Source organism: Lathamus discolor, chromosome 4, assembly GCF_037157495.1.
Source record: "Lathamus discolor isolate bLatDis1 chromosome 4, bLatDis1.hap1, whole genome shotgun sequence".
Taxonomy (NCBI): domain Eukaryota; kingdom Metazoa; phylum Chordata; class Aves; order Psittaciformes; family Psittacidae; genus Lathamus; species Lathamus discolor.
Window position 1 is genome coordinate 107,828,163 of NC_088887.1, and position 17,518 is coordinate 107,845,680.

The 17,518-nt window shown below is 39.1% G+C and overlaps 1 protein-coding gene across 4 annotated transcripts in view; it reads right to left on the reverse strand.

Annotated features, from left to right (window-relative positions):
• The window catches only part of NUP58 (nucleoporin 58), a 35,426-nt gene extending 19,369 nt beyond the window's left edge, over positions 1-16,057 (reverse strand). For 2 of the 4 annotated variants that reach the window (XM_065678516.1, XM_065678514.1), the window contains exons 1-11: positions 15,719-16,057; positions 11,861-11,994; positions 10,494-10,529; positions 8,931-9,083; positions 7,789-7,923; positions 6,951-7,061; positions 4,335-4,359; positions 3,850-3,915; positions 2,869-3,043; positions 1,723-1,802; positions 939-1,057 (exon numbers count right to left, since the gene is read on the reverse strand). In XM_065678516.1, coding sequence (XP_065534588.1) covers positions 939-1,057; positions 1,723-1,802; positions 2,869-3,043; positions 3,850-3,915; positions 4,335-4,359; positions 6,951-7,061; positions 7,789-7,923; positions 8,931-9,083; positions 10,494-10,529; positions 11,861-11,994; positions 15,719-15,828 — 1,144 coding nt within the window. In that variant the 5' untranslated portion in view covers positions 15,829-16,057. Of the gene's footprint in view, positions 1-938; positions 1,058-1,722; positions 1,803-2,868; positions 3,044-3,849; positions 3,916-4,334; positions 4,360-6,950; positions 7,062-7,788; positions 7,924-8,930; positions 9,084-10,493; positions 10,533-11,860; positions 11,995-15,718 lie in introns of all 4 variants that reach the window. The other 2 variants (XM_065678515.1, XM_065678513.1) reach the window with 1 other exon arrangement.
• Between the last annotated feature and the right edge of the window lie 1,461 nt (positions 16,058-17,518).

Here is a 17,518-nt window from a genome sequence, read left to right on the forward strand (position 1 = left end):
GTAAAGCCTATATATGCAACAGTGTTGACTAGATCACTAGATCATTTGCAGGCAGTCTGAATGTGTTGGCACAACAGACTGAGCCTTGCCCGCACAAGCAAGGAACCTTTGGATTATAGCAGAAACTGCTGAAAACCCTGATGAAAAAAATCTGAAGGCATTCCTCTCATACTCCAAACAGACAAGAAGATCACATGGGAAGATATACGGCCTTCATGATTCAAAAGGTCTTCCATTCTGGAAGTTAGGTCTGGACAGTTCTCTGTATTTTGGCACAAAAGGTCCAGAGTCTATGGAACATCCTGGTATTCACAGGATGGTAAAGTATCATTTGGCACAAAAAGACATGCACTTGAAATCACTGCTTACTGCAGGACATACGCCTATGATGGCCTAAGAAATAAAGATGTCTATGATCACAGGAATGGTAACCAACCAGAAGACTACTGTTCAGGGGTCAGTATTCTCTGACCAGAAAGATTCTCCCAAGATTGAACAATGTGGCATCAAACAAGACTAGATTTTCTCAGTCAGATCTGAAGGCAATACCAAAAGGCTCCAAACTGAGGAAAAGTCCTCATTTTGATCTGGACCTGGCAGAGCAGTCACTCACACATATCTGGTCAAGACAGCCCAGTGCAAGACAAGAGATATCAGCCTTATAACAGCTAGATGCTGAAGGGAGGGAGATGGATATAGTTAACGTCAAAACAAATCAGGCTTATAAATTACACCTCAGAAACTGGATCCATCTTAAAAAGCTCAATAACCTTTATGAATTTAGTCTTCATGTTGAGCAACTGCAGAATCTATCTGAACACTTATTCCTGTACATTAAATAAGAAAAGCCAACAATAACAACAGAGAAGATATAAGTTTTTTATAGGGACAAAATTTCTTAATGTTTAAGGATGAAACATTAAAATTTAAACATTTACCTTGTGGAGTTATGTGTGAATTATTTGCTTGAGTAGCAAGATGATTTTCCAGTTCTTCTATTTGTTGCCTGTACTGCTGCAGTTGTACCTCAAACTGTTCAACCAAGATTCTGAAGTAGCTAGATGAGTAGAACAATAAAATCGTATGATTAAGCCTCATAGTTTGCCACTTTTAAAATCCAATCAGCTGAACAATTTTCATTTAAATAATTGCAATAGTTATGTTCTGACATTCATGAAGTCCCTCTATTAGTGGAAAGTGAGTAAAGACTATTTTTCATGTCAATGAAATAAAGACAATTTAAATGTAGAACTAAAACACTGATTCTATGAATCATTCAGTACAAATGTTACAAGAAGCAGAAAAAAAACCCCTCATATTATGAAGCTCATAGAATCATAAAATGGTTTGGGTTGGAAGGACTTTTAAAGGTCATATAGTTCACCTCCCTGTAATGACCAGGGACATCTTCAACTACATCAGGCTGCTCAGAGCCTCATCCAACCTGATTTTTAAAGTTTCCAGGGATGGGGGATCTATCTCTCCAAGCAGCCTGTTCCAGTATTTCACCAACCCCATAATAAAAAATTTCTTCCTCATATCTAGTCTGAATCCACTCTCTTTCACTTTAAAACCATTAACCCTTGTCCTGTTGCTAAAGGTCCCACTAGAAAGTCTATCTTGCAAGCCCTTTCTTAAGTACTGAAAGGCTGCAGTAAGGTCTCCCCAAAGTCTTCTCAAAGTTACACTAGTGATTATTTATTATGAATAACAGTAACTCACTCTGCTGGGGCTGTATTTTCATGCTGAAGACCAGGAGGAGTTTTCTGTGTTCGTAAAGCTATTTCTGCATTCTTTAGCTCCTAAATAAATAGGGAAAAATTAATAAAAGATAAGGTTCTGTATGAAGTGTTCAAAACAGAAGGAGAACTACAACTCTACTGTTCATTCTCATGAAATATTTTCTTCACATATTTAAGTTAACGTTGTGACAGAATCCGAGCAGAAAATCTTCAAAGACTACACTACCAGAAAGCTGGAGAACTGCAAATATCAACAGAAGTTTGGGGAAGGAATAACCAACAAGAGATAATGAAAGGACACTGAGCTCAGAAGTTGAGGAAATATTGCACTAAACTGTCAAATAAGGTGCAATTTTTGTTGTACTTCAGAAATTCTGCTACAATTATGGATGGAGGGCTAGGAGTTAAAAAGCAGTAATCAAATGCAAGGAAGCAACACACCTAAAAGAAGAATTACAACAAACCCCATTATTTACCCTTAACAAAAACAACAAAAGATTAACTAGTTCAAAAAATGCCTTAGAAGTGATCTTTTTATTGATGAACATTACAGCATTCCCTTCTGTTTAATACTGTCTAATAACTCTACCATTACAAATTCCTCAATGCCTAGTTCTGAGATTACTCTGAGCCACATCATACATATGAGAATACTGGTAACAAGTTTTTGTTTTCACAGAAAACTGTTGGCAAGTCACAAGTATAGAGTACTTCCTTTTGGCATTGCAAGACACAGAAAAATGAAACATTTTACTTTAGAATAAAATACCTAACAGACAAAATAAAAAGTGGTATAGAACTTAACCTGAAAAGCACCTGCATCAAAACTTGAGCTCAAACTGGTTGCACAGTTAAGATGCAGACTGGTGGACAGAGGTGTGACTCAAGTTCACTACATGAAGACTAGCTCTAGTTATTTCATTGCCGTTGCACTTATCTGAAAATACTGACATCACAGATTTAGGGCCTCTCTCAGTAACCTCAAATGGATCAGAAGAGATTCCATTTTTAATTTTGTTTACAACTATTTAGGACATGTGTTAACTTGACTGACAAAGAAGTCTAGTTATCCTAATGAAATAATCAACATACAAACTCTACAAACAAAACTTAAATTCAACTATACCTGCGCAGTTTCCACTTTCAGCTTGTCAATATTAAGAGTGTTTCTCTGTAACCCACTAGCAACTACAGACAGAAGTTGTTTCAAAGCTTTAATGTCTTCTTGTACTTTAAGCATTGCTTTAGAGGACATTCTACTAATTTCTTCCTGAACCTGTTTTTGCTCTTTCACAAATTTCCTGGGGAAGGAAAAAGAAAGGGGTGGGGAAGAAAGAAACATAATACATTGAACCTGAAGTACCAAAGTGTTTACCTTTCAGACACATTATTTAAATAGCCACTTTTTTTTCCAAAATCAAGTACTAAACAGTAAAACTACTGTATTGCATATACAGTATTACCGTAACTCCTAGCATGCCAATACTGTAAAAAAGAAAACCAACCTAACAAAAATGAAACAAAAAAACGAACAAAAAAATCCCCTAAACATCAATAGCAAATGTTTAACATGTTACGCGAAACCCTGACAAACTAAGATTCATCTATTATTTTATATATATAAAATAATATACAGCACCTATGTAAAAGCAATTACTACTTTCAGCTCACAAATACAGCGACATACAGCCTCTTTGACTAGTCTACAATCTGCCTCCTTCCTGCCTGAGGGAAGGCTCTTCTGCAGTTCTCTCAATTCCATATGAGATCCACAATACACATGCAATATGAACATAAGGTTCAATACCTACTATGAAAGAGCAGCAGGCTTAATACTCACAGGGAGAGACAGATCAGATTCTAAGAGTGTATTTGCTGGGCATGTCCATTTGCATAAATGTATGGAAAAGCAAGACTGAAAAATCACCCAGCATAAGATTTCAGCTACTGTGTAGTCTGCTCCCAAGGTTAACCTACCAAAAGGCCTTGGGCTAGTAAGTTATCCTATGTGCAGCCTGCAGCAGGGTGTTTTTGTCACAGAGCATTGACAGCATACAATACTTCAGCCAAGCAACTATCAGAAATTAAGAAAAAACACACTACTTACTGTAGATTTTCCACATCTTGACAGATTACTGGAGGTAGATTTTCATCCTTTAGTGCTTTGCTATCTCTACAAGAGACAATACATGTTTAGATGGTGCTTATACTGCCAAACATTTTTGCGTCACTACTAAATATGAAAAAGTTCAAGTGACTAATTACACAGTTTTGCACTCACTGCACGTATGCCACAACTAGAAATGATTTGTATACTATGCCAGGGTCCAAGCCTGCGGTGTAATCATTGTACACATCTGCAGAAACCATTTTTCAAATCACATGATCAGTCTATAGCAGATGCCAGATAAGATATAGGTATTCCATTTGATGGGAAAAGACAATGAATGACCATTACTAAATTGTCCATATTGCAAAAGTTGGTTATTTATGTTTATGCCCTTTTCAAGATCTAAGTAGCAGAAAAGCCAACATACCTAGTTTAGCTGGTTTTTAACAAGACATGGAATGCAAAGAAAATCTGACACTTACTCTGGTCTTGTTCCTGTTTTGTCACCTAGAAAATAAAAACTGTAGGTCAGAAATAAAGTTTTGAAAAACAAACAAAACAACCTTAATGAGATTTTAGGGAAGAACTCATGAATACAATCTGCTTTATTTCTCTTGATAACAGGAACAGACTAAGCTAGCCACAAAACAAAGGCAGTTTTAATTCACTCCCCCTTCACAGATGAGTATCTTTTCAAGAACAATGGTTCAACAGAGGTGCTAATTCCTTGGCACAGAGTAATGCAAAACATCTTGTGTCACTATGCAAGTCCCTACAAATGCATAAACTCCAGTTGCATAAGGAATCTGTTCCTGCTTATGCAACCATAACTCACTTAGCCCTGCACCCACAAAACATTGAAGTGTTTAAATTCAGCAATCTGAATCTTCTCTCAAATATAAAGCTAATGAACATTTGCCCACTGTACTTCCCTGATGTTGCATTAAGCACAGTAATGAATGAGGTTTTACAGGACTGAAGATATTACTGCTTACCTACAACCTACACACTCCAAACTATGCATCTGCAGATCAAGATGCCAACTGCCTCTGAACAGAGCTGACAACAACACTGTGTATAACACAGGCCATGACTAGAAACAGTCATGTAATAGTCATTACATGACTAGAAACAGTCATGTAATAGTCATTACATGAAGATGTAATTCACATCCTCACATCCCTCTCAGTGCCACCAAGGCAGAAATAGCTGTGCAGCCAATGCTAGTGCCACAAACATTTTAAACTGCACAAGCTAGTGCTCCTGCCAAGAGAAGCAACTACTTTTAGAAACATCATCTACTTAAATTGTCTGCAGACTCAATCATCCGGTACACGAGAGAGCCTGGAGTCTCACACTATTCTCTGTGCCTTCTGCTAAAGGTGGGGAAGAGTGGAAATCTACACAAAATTGGAGGGAGGGAAGGATAAACTCCAGAATTTAGGGTCTCTCTTTTCTGCTGATAACCTAAAAATTAGGCAGAAAACTAAGTATATACTTTGCTTTCTCTCTTTCCAACCACTAAGATTTTGGTTTTGGTTTTTTCTTGTTTTGTTTGTGGTTGTGGTTTTTTTTCTGCTGTACAGACGTGCAATCAGATTTTGCTACTTCCTGGGCAAGCGCTTGGCATTTTATGGGTGTTTTTTATATTCTTTTTAGTAATATGAGGAAAATACGTATAACAACAGCCATATTTTAAAGAAATACTAGACAGTTTGTCTAGAGAGTCCAGAAGGAAAAGCTTTTATAACCAGTTCAAGAACAAAGGTGCTAGTCCCTGTCCATCCTGGGCTTCCTAGGGCACTTTCCTTTGGCATATCTCCTCCTTCTATTCCCTTAGCAAGGAAAAGAAATAAACTCGAAACCATAAAATCACCACAGTTCCTCAGATAACAGTGCAAACAATTCTACTGACAGAAATGAGTAGCAGCACACAGATAGGGATATTTGTCAGGCTTGCTTAAGTGAGCACCATCCATTATGGGAAACACTCCTAAATATGCAACATATGAGGAATTGAGGTACTCATTCGTTTCCACCCTAAGAGCTGGGCAAAGCAATACTTCAGTAGATTTTGAGCCTGTTGTTGTCTGGTCCTCATTTTAGGGTACTTGTATATTATGGAAGCCTTGTGATATCCTAATACAGTAATGGAAATCCTGTAAGAACCTAGGAATTGGAGCTCTTTATTACTGAAATTGGGAGTGACAAAACTCCAACACCAATCAACATAATGCAGAAAATGCTGGTTTGGACAGTAAATATGCCACCTCTTCTACAAGTATGAAGAACTATGCCTCCACAACTTAGGTTACCCTGTAAAAACAGATGCAGTTTCTAGATTTCCATCTCTTGTAACTAGTGGTATACCTCGTTTAAAATCTGGCTTCTGAGCAGAGATTAAATTAACAGTACTGATCCCCTAGAGAAAATGCACATTTTTAGAATCATCTTTAACTAAGCTTATTCTGGAAGTAAGAAAACAAAATAAATTAATAAGTGTCCATGTCAATGCTCAATATTCCCTCAGTTAAGCTCTTTAAAGCTACCAGTTAAAATTGGTTTTAACAATGGGACAGAATGTATCAAATAGAACACCACCAGAAATAGGTTTTTGAATAGAGCTAAAATCAGGACATTTTTACTGTGCACACAGAAACCAAGTTAAAGATCTGTCACAGTTAGAGAAAGCTGGTTTTAAACGAGTCCTTTTCATAATGCAATACAATAAAGAACTTAAACCTAGCTCTGCTCCCCCCTCTAGTGGCTATTTGACATACAGCTGTGCAGAAATCTGCACTGCTTTTCAGCAAACGACCCTGAATCTTCACTTCCAAAAAGCTAAAGGATTTAGATCCTGGTTCTCAAGTATGATACTGGTTTGTATTTATTTTACATAAATGAAGTTACATTAAATTTGCAACCAGAATGTTTTTCTTTAAAGCACAATATCCAGGAATGAAATTAACTGAAATGACTTAAAAGGGGCAGGGGGAAGTTTGAAGTTGTCAGTTCTAACTCCACACTCTTGTCTTTGCTAAGTGCTTTGCTAATATCACCCCCCCCCCAAAAAAAAAAAAGTTTTAAAACAAACTTACTCTTTTTGTCTGAAGAACTACTAAAATCAATGCCACCAAGACCTTCATTGGCAGTAGTTGAAGGAGTCGCAGTTGTACCCAAAGTCAAACCCAAAGCATTCTGCCCAAGCCCTGCAAGAAACCCAAGCAAAATTTCTGTACTTAAAATGCTGATAATTAAATCATTTTAAACGAAAATTACATATAATCTTCCCTGCAGTTTCAGTGTCCATTTACATCTGGATTAAAAAACATATGCAAAATAAACCTAGAAAACAGATTGCATGAAGTTTCATACAACTCAAGTGTTTTATGTAATTTCTTCACATTACTACGTAGCTAGACAGCTAACTTATTATCAGCATCTTAAACATCTTTTTGCTTCCTGCTTTATTTAGAATTTCAGAGCAGTGTTGCCAAGACTACCAAACAGCACAAATTTTTCCTCAAGAGCTGAAAAAAAACCAGGAAGCCATGAAATGACAAGACTAAGTTAAAAATTTTATTCAGACCAAAAGCCACCAAAATAAAGAGCTTTCAACTTCTCCAGTTTAAGGAGATAGCTGTGTACCACTGCACTCTCTCATTTATGATCAATGACAGAGATATCCTTGCATTTTCATTTTAAAAAGTGGCTACGTATAAGTGAATTTAAAAATGAGAAAGAAGCCAATGATTTCAGATTTTATTTTCTATTGTCCATGGATAGCAACACTATTTTTCAACTGTAGCACTATTAAAATTAACACTTTAACAGTGTTAAGATTTTATATAATTAAATCTCACATTATAAATTTATACAACCGTACATTAATGTCAATGTTTTAAGACAGAAGGAAACCATTAAAATAACATTTACCTGTTGCTGCTGTGCTTGTATTCTGGAAGAGTGAACCTCCTAAACCTGCTAAGGCTCCTCCTAAGGAAAGGCCTGTAGAGGCAGTTGTAGTTGGAGCAGTTGTACCACCCAAATTCAATGTAAAGCCAGTAGTTCCTGCAGAGAAAGCAACACAGCTTCATGCAGACACTGCATTCAAGTACTTTCACAGACAATCTGAAATAACCAAAAGGTATGAACAGCATCTTTATCACAGCTGGATAATAACTGGTTTTATTTCCTGGAGATTTTCCAAAGAAAGCCATAGAGACTTTTGAATTACATGTTACTTTGTCCTACAATATTATAATCCCAGTAAGCCCATTTTTATCTGCAACTACATAAAAATTTTGAGAGTCCTCCAGAATATCAGATAAACTAGAGCCTGGCACAGAAGTTATTTTACAGCATAAGAGATCTAACAAGCGCTACTGACTTTTTGTATTAAAATGCTGAAATATCAACGTTTTGTTAAGCATTAGAATATTTTACATGAGACAGATGATATGAGAACATTTCCTTGGTAGTCTGAGCCTAAGGATAGGGAAGAACCAAGTAGAGAAAGACAATAGGCATAAAGGGACAAAGCACAGAGTGCACAGATAGCTGAGCTCAAATGCAAACTCCTTTGAGTATAAAAAGTGAACCCTTGTCTTAATTTTATCATCATGCACAGTACAGTTTAGCCATTAAATATGATGGCAGGTGTGTGACAGTATAAGAACTACACGAGGAAAACATCGTTCCCACTATGAGGTAACCATTTCAGGCCGTCTACACAAAAGGCAGACATTTTCCAAACCTTTCAGCTGTGCAAGTAGGAAGCTTTCAAACTTCAGTAGGGTTATCAATAAGAAAAATAATGATCTTACATGACAACAGCTCTTGCTACACTCCTAATGACTTTGATTTATGGGCAGTATTTCATGTGATATTGGCAGCATATAATCTATCTGTATTAGGGTACCCAAATTTAGAACTAGTGAAGTTCCAAGGAACCTTCTCATTACAGTACTACAAAAGTAAGTAAATATTAGAAAAATATAGAGCATAGAACTGTTTTACTATAAAGTTTTGTTGTTAAACAATCAAAAAAGCCCCCAAACCCCTAAATAATTTCCTACCTGCTGCAGGAGTCGATGTGAGAGCAGATGATAATGACAGGCCACTCGCTGAGGTAGAAGTAACAGGTAAAGCAAATGGTGTGGCCGAACCTGCAGGTTTGTTGAAACCTAAACTAAAGCCTGTAGTAGCTGCTGATGTGGTGGCAGGTGTACCTGAAAGAAACCCAAAACCAGTATCATCCTTAGAACATTCTATTTGCGAATGAATGCTCAATTAGTCTTTTCTTCTGAACTATTCCCATAGAACCATCACAAGCACCACAGCATTTCATTAAGTACACTTTCATTAAGTACAATATCCCCATAGCACTTTCAGATAAATCTCAAAGGTTTATATTAATTACACAGGCAATTTTACTCCAGGATTACTAGAGATCCAATAGGCTTTAATCATGGAGTGGCAATTATAAAAATCTAATGGCAATCTAAAAAAAAAAAAAATAAAAAAAATTCTGGATTCATCTTCTGGATGAACCAAATATTGGCAAATAGAGCTATAAACAATACTGCCTAAAATACAGCCTAAAAATTCTCAATTGGATGTGCATGTAAATGAATGCACATATCCCATCAATTTGTAAACAACAAAAAAGTAAGATCTTATTCCCTCAAACTTTGCTTTTGAACATTTTTGAAGTAAAGCAGATAAAGTTTCCACTTCCTGATGCTTTCATGGTAAGAACACATTTTACATTCTAGAATCCATACTCCAAAGTAACAGGAGTGTGCGTACACATACACAAACCACAACAGTATCTGTATAAACCACATACTTAGTATTCTCAGTAACTGCTGTCAGTCTGTTTTGGATTACATCATTTCATTCAGCTATTGAATAGAACTGATGTTCATCTGCATAGCACTGACTGCCACATATGATTATGCATCACACATACAGTTCTGGGTTAGCAGCTGTTCTTCCCTTCTACCCATTTCATTTACTTCTTTATCCAATGCTATTTTTTCCTATTTATTCGCAGCATGGCCTCCCAAGTTCTTGGACTGCAGTCTGTCCCGTAGTACCATCCCCACCATTTGTGATACTCAAGCTCAGTTTCTCCTCAGACCTCAGCTGCTGATGTTTAAGAAGAAAAAGCCCAAACACCCCAACTATTCACATACTCCTGTATTTCTAATGACAGCTGAAGATGCATCAGAGAAACAAAAGTAAAATATTCTCAAAGTTTGTTTCCAGTTAAACCCTCTTTATTCTGCTAACCAGACCTGTTCGAGCAAAGTTTATTACAGCAAGAAATTCTATATGAAGAATTGACAACTTCTCCTCTGCTGAAGGATGAGGCTCATGAGAGGGACATAAATACAAAGCCTAACTTTTCACTATGACCACTATCACTGTTGTACAGGAATGGAATAATCCTTTAACAAGGAAAAGAACTGTAGGGATCCACTCTGGTCTGCAGCCTTAACATGCTGGCTGCAAAGCAGACTGCAATCAGTAACGGGGAACAGGCTCAAATTACCACTAACTTTCTACATTACAAAAAAGATCTAGTTGATCTATTTTTTGCCTGTATAAGATTAAAATCCAAATTAGGTTCTCACCTAGTGCCAGTCCTGTAGCAATAGTTGTTGCTGTTCCTGCTTTAAGAACAAAAATAAAATATGAATAGTAACTGAAAAACCACAAAGCAGTTGTGCTAGTAAAAAAACATGAAACAAAACACTGAAATAAGGCAACATTATGTGACAATATGTAGACCATTATACAATCTTTTTCTGTGGTATGTTTAAAGCAAAACAATATTAACATAGAAAACAGTTATTTGTAAGAACCAGCAACAGAAATTAAAGCATAACTGACTTCAAAAACCATTATTTTTCTTTACAAGAATCTGCTAATAGTGAAGCTGGTGTTAACATTGCAGTACCACCAACTGTTTAAAATATCAAACAAATACAGGTAAACAAAACCATGGAAAGTAGACATTCTATCAATAGTTCTTCAGCCATATGGCAGTACATAAGATTAGAATGTAAACCAGCAGGTTAACAGTACCATGAAGATTAAATTGTCCAAAGACTTCATAAAATCCCCTGTCTTGGTTTAGGGTTTCTGCCCCACAGGTAATTTAAAGATAGCATCTTCAACACAGTGCTATGCCATGTCATATAAAAACCACCCTATATGATTAGATGATAAAAAGAATCATTGAGAGCTAAAAGAAAACTACCCCAGTGGAGCCAAACACAGTAATACAAGCTTTTAGTCTACTGTTGAATTTGTTTCTAGTAGACTGATCCTTACAACTTCCCCTGCCTACTCATACAAGTGTACAAGAAAAAAATAAAAGACTATTTTGTCTAGCAATATTAGCATAATGCCTGAAACAAAATACCCCCAGTCAGCAGCTTTACTCTTTGGCACTCCAATACACCTTTATGTTCATGGGCTGAACTGCAGACTTAAGCAAATACAAATAAATTTCTTCATGCATATTGCTAACACTGAAAAAATTCAAAACACAACCCCAGAAAGGTTTACTACTGCAGGATTACAAACATCACAAATACTAACAATCTCATAATGTTTTACAGTACTTTTCAGATCAAAATTTACTTCAATCTTAAATACTGATTTTGAACATCCTGGATAAAGAATTAAATTTCTAGAAAACACAAGGATTCAAATTAAGGAACAATTTACACATAGGCCCAGGCATAGTTTTCTGGTAACTGCATTTGTGTTTCTGCAGCATTGGTAGTGCAGAGTTCTCAATGATTGAGCTTTTAAACTGTCCAATGAAGCCTTTTTTACAAAGCTACACAAGCAACATGCTCAGCTCCAGAACTACTGGGAAAAAAAAAAAACAAAACCCAAACACATTATGATGACTCAGCTTTTGTGTACATATGATATATTTCTTCACTGTTGATTCAAACTTCTGCTGTACAGTTGTTTTTTTTTCTACCTGTACTGGTGCCTCCTAGTGTAAAGCCAGTGGTTGATTTTGATCCAAAAAGGCTACTCCCGAAGCCCACTGAAGGAGCTGACGTAGTTGCTGTAGCAGTGCCCAGAGTTCCAAAATTAAGTCCTCCTGTTGAGCTATTGCAAAATAAAGACTATTAGCAATCATTTTCCAAAATAAAAAAATCCACACCCCACCCTCCCCATATCTCGATTTCTTTCCCATGCCAGCATTCATTTTCCCAAACCACACAAGATGCAGCTGGACAAGATGAAGTCCAAGCTCACTGCCACCAAACAGAAAGAGGAAGGTGATCTCCCTCTTTCCTTCTACAGCTATGTAACTGCCACTGCTGCCCTGATGCCAACTCCAGCATTTGTTCAACTCCTTGCTGAGCTGATGCATCTTGGTAGAGCAGTGGGAAATCTGAAATTTTCTTCTATCATCTCATTAGTTTTGCCTAATTATTCTCTCTGCACTACTGAAATGGGAAAACAAGCACTAGAAGCAGCACAAAGAAAACAACAAACCCACACAAGCATCTTTTCAAAGCAGGCTCCAAGTCCAGTTAGGTACCTCTGATCAGAAACCTCAACCAATGTTACTTTTATTTCTTTCTAAAGTGATAAGCAGACACACAACCATTTAGAGCAACAGTACAACTTTGCCCTATATACCACCACATGAATTCATTTTCTAATCAAAATGCTATCCTTCTGCACAGGCACAACCACAGAGGACTCATGCCTACCATACTTTTTTCTGACTGTATATTTGTCAGAAAGTTACAGAAATAAACTTTCAGAGCTATTTTCACACATGCAAGGGAAGAGAGATAAAGGAGAGATCAGTCATCACCATGAAAATGAAGCATTTTTTCTTTATTAAATAAACTACCTATTTTAGAAATTTCATGGCAAACAGAGAACAAGCTTTACATTTAGCTGAGAAAGCACTAAACCACTGTATAAAACACAGGGGAATATAATAATCATGACTATTTCCAACCAATTAATTACAGGTACTAGCAGCCAGATGAGTCTATAACCTTTAAATTTTCTTCTTAAATTGATGAAAGATCAAGTGGATAATTTAATTGCAGTACCCTCCTGCTTCCACTTGTAAGCCTTTCTAGAAATTAGGTAAAAGTTTTCTCTACCTTAGATAACATTTTGCGTAAGTACAACTGCAGAACTGAAACAAAATGCAACTTAAACTTCAGGGTAACAGGTGTCAAGAATAATTTTCTGTTTCAGGTGTTCAGTATTCTCTCACTGTTTCCTTAACTCCTCTGTGTATGAAGGCAGCTTGTAGGCATAACAAATTAAATATAAATCATTAGAAAAAAGGCTGCAATTAGCTTTTACCTTAAAGCTTTTGAAAGTATCTACAAAACTGACTGTGGCAAGCCCAACAAAAGTTGGTTGCAAGTTCAAAATCTAGCTTGAAGTTATTCTTGAATAATGCAGGAAGCAGAGGGGTCGTGAAGCTTAGAAGGACACAGGCCTGTTAACTGTCCAGCTCCACAGAAGCCAAAGCATTTCAGCTTTCTTTATTCTCAAAAGTTCAACATACCAAACTATAGCACCATGACCTGCTTGTAAACTTAGAACTTACAACATTGTACTTCTCTCACCAGCCAAGATCTTTTTCCAGATTAAAGATGATTGCTCTGTAAAAATTCTTCTTGTTTCAGGATCCCAGCAAAAGAAAACAAAGGTACAAAATATGCAGTTCAGCACTACAGGACAAAAAAACCCAAGACCCTTGCTAAATTTTTTTGTTTGGTTGGTTTTTAAGATAGAAAGAAACCAAGCTGTAGACATAAAATAATGGCACTGGGCATTCTCACCAGCAAAAAAAGCCTGTGCCAGAGGGACTATACTCTCAACAGATGGAAGGTCACTTAAGTCAGCTCTCAATTCTGATTTCAGAACTAGAACAAAGCATTCTAGCACCTGGTTAGAGCATACTATAGAGAACACTGATTAACAAAAGAAAGAGCTAAAGTACCTGAACTATTGGTGCAATGCAGGACTTGGGCAGGCTGGCATATCACTTAGGCCACCAGAATACAATCTTTAGTCACACTGATGAATAATACTTATGTCTAGACTACACAATAAAGCCTGTTTTCTCCCAATGCCTGGCAATACTGTCTAGACCCAACCCAGAAGAACAGCTTCTCCCTCATCTCAAACTTGTTCTCAAGCAAACCATCCCATAGGGATGCTCAAGATTCTTTCCAAACAATCAGCGATAAAAAGGCCTCTTCCCCTGTCATAGACCTTGACCAACAGCCCTAACAACTTCCTGCTTTTAAGAATATATGAATAAAAATGCAGAGTACCATACTGCTATCAATTAGCACCTGTTAAAACTTTTGCTTATTGTTTCTTAAGATATTAAAAAGCCAGCTAGAACAGAAAAAAAACCCAAAACAAAAACAAAAAAACCCAAACCCAAACATAAATATATTTAAGTTCAATAGGCAGTTTTTAACAAGGGCTGATCACCAAGAGTTTCCCTTGTTTCAAGTAATAATTTAAAACGATGTTTCTGAATAAACATTATTTTAATTCACTCATTTTAATCACAGGAAATCTGCATTAAACAGACACGACACAAAAAACCCAAAAGTTCCTTACCAACTCCAGATAAGCTTTACTGGTGGAGTGTGGGGGAACAAACCAGCCAAAAACCCAAAACAAACCCAAACAAACCACAAACCAAGCTCAGGTAACAAGAACATCATCAGTCGGTCATGATGAAAAGAGTATTAGAAGAGAATCAAGACTTATTCCCACCCATATGGGCTTCTAAAAACCAATACTGACATTTAACCCAAAGATATTCTCTCAGATCTGGATGCTCTGTTCCCTTCCATTGCTAGCTCCTGTAAACTGTGACAGAAATACTTTCAAAAATATCTGAAGCTCCCTTGAGTAGCTCACCCTGCACATTTAGATTACATTACAGTGATTGATTTTGCCTGATCAGATTTGGGAAAAAACTCCAATACAAAGCTCCACTGCAACAGCCCTAATCTTCAACAGAGGCATAATAGGAAGCTGGTCAGAAAAAAACCTAAAAATTTTTGCTGGGACAGTTGCGCTCCAGCAGAGTAAGCAGAAAAGGAGAAAACCAACCAAATCAAAGACTTACATATTATTCTGAGAAATCTAAATACCAATAACATTTTTAGTACAGAGCCTGTCATATGTCACATGCATACCAAAGCACAGTGAAGTTCTTTCACTTCGACACATTGTACACCAAATGTAAGGTTATCTAGGTCATAAAGCATAAGGCTGCACCCAACTTCGGGGAAAAAAATATGGCATGCCAGATTTGAACATTAAGCATTTGGGCTTTGACATCACCAAGCTCCACGTTACACACACAAGATCAAACTGGCTGCTGACACCTAGATTCGCACGGATCCACATTCCGCGTTCAGAACCTTAGGGATAATCGCGGAGACACGCTGCTCCGACACAAAGCCACAATACAGCAAAACTTTAAGAGCACCCCACTTTGTTATTAGTTATCGAACAGATCGATCCCCATGTGACGAACCCGCCGACTCAGGCAGGGCTCCCTCGCCCCTGCGAGCTGGTAGGAGAACGGTGAAGCCAGTTCATACGAGCACCAGGGACCCTCTAGGCCAGGAGAGCCGGACCTCCAGGGCCCTCCGGCAGCAGCAGAAGCACCGGGACACAGAGCCCAGGGTCTGCGACTCCGCCCCCGCACCCAGCACTCACACGCACGAACACGCGTGCCGCCCTGGCCCAGGCTAGGCCCGCAGAGCACCGGCGGCCCCAGTGCCGGGGCGGGCAGAGCGGGAGGGTGCCCCATTACCTCGGCGTGGCAGCTCCAAAGGAAAAGCCTCCGCCCCCTCCTCCTGTCCCGGCGGCGGCGGCCGCCGCGGAGCCCAAGGTCCCCGCGCCGAAGGAGAAGCCCGTAGACATGGCGGCAACAGCGGGAACGGCCCCAGAGCGGAGAGGCTGCAGCGGGCCCGGCCGGCGAGGGCTCGGAAAGAGCAGTGGTGGCGGCGGCGGCCTGCTCGGGCGCGGCGGCGGCTGCTCAGGGCCTCATCACGCCCGGCAACCACTTTGAACCGAGCGGCGGCAGCGACCGCGCGGACACCAGCCACGCTCCCTGCGCGAGCCCGCCGCAATGCACCACGGAACAGCCCCACCGCCGCCGGCCCTTAAAGCGACAGTAACGTGTGGGACGGCACCGCCGCTCGCCCGAACAGCCCCATTGGGCCGGTGCTGGGCCTTGGGCCGAGGCTGGTGGTGGGGCAGGCCATGGGGTGAGGGGGTGGGGGGCGCTCCGGAGGGGCTTAGCTTGGTAGGTGGAAGCACCCGCGGGGGAAGCCCTGGGGAAATGTACTTCTCAGGTACATGGCAATTGCCCGCAGCCTCACGGGCAATTCGAATGTACCCGCGTGTCTGGATGAACCGTGGCGCTGTGAGAAGCTCATACGGTTACCTCCAGAGTCCCTCAAAGCATGCTGAACAATGCACACCCAGCTCTGTTCTGCTGCTCTGCGCCGTGACTGCTGAAGACTATGGGTGGCCACAGACTGTTTACTGAAATGATGTTCGAGATCATTTCTGGGTGATTTGATTGCTGGCCTTCACGCGAGGCAGAGCTTCAGGCGTAGTTAAATGTGATCTGTGGTTTAGTCGATGTTTACTCATGCCTAGCTTTTAACGTGCTAAAGAAATTAAAGCCCCCAAACTGCTGACTGTTAAATGGCACTTATAGAGTGATTTCTGTAGAGTTGTTTGCCAACAAATTCTTCTGATCTGACAGGCCATGAAGTGACAACATATACCGGCACAACAGGAAAAGGGCAGAGTGATGCTTTCACAGTATGATTTTAATAACTCATAGAATCAAGTAGGTTGGGAAAGACCTTTAAGATCATCAAGTCCAACCATTACCCCAGGGCTGCCAAGTCCAACACTAAATCGTGTCACTAAGAGCCTTGTGGATGCTACCACTCAAAACCAAGTTCTAAACTATGAAGTCCACATTACTAAAAGAGGTTAATTCTGTATAAAACCTGCCTTACTGAACCAGTTCTAATTTAGATTAACAGTATGAAAACAGCAAGACCTATATAGTCCATTCTGAAACCTTTAAGCTAAATTTTAGCATATCTTTTAAATACTGTGCAGCACACACAAGATTTTTGTGCTCCCACATAACTCTGACATGGATGAGTCACTGCACTGTGCAACTTCTTATTTTAACAATAACTTGTTCCTGTACAGCCTTAAACTCCCCAATGCACCTGTAATAGTTCTTACTCCAGTAAGGCCTTTTGACACTGTTTTCCGTAATACCCTCACAGAGAAGTCATTACTGTATGGGCTGGATGAGCAGACTGCTCAGCCAAGAGAAAGCTCAGGGGGATCTTATCAGGATCTTTGACTACCTGACCAGAGGGCACAAAGTAGATGGAGCCAGAGTCTTCTCAGTGGTGCCCAGTGGCAGGACCAGAGGCAGTGGGCACAAACTGAAACACAGAAACGTCTATGTGAACATCAGGAAACACTTTTTTTTCCTGTGAGAGCAACTGAACTTTATAGTTTGTCCAGAAAGATCCATCCTTGTCAACAGTAAAAACCCACCTAAGCGTGGTTG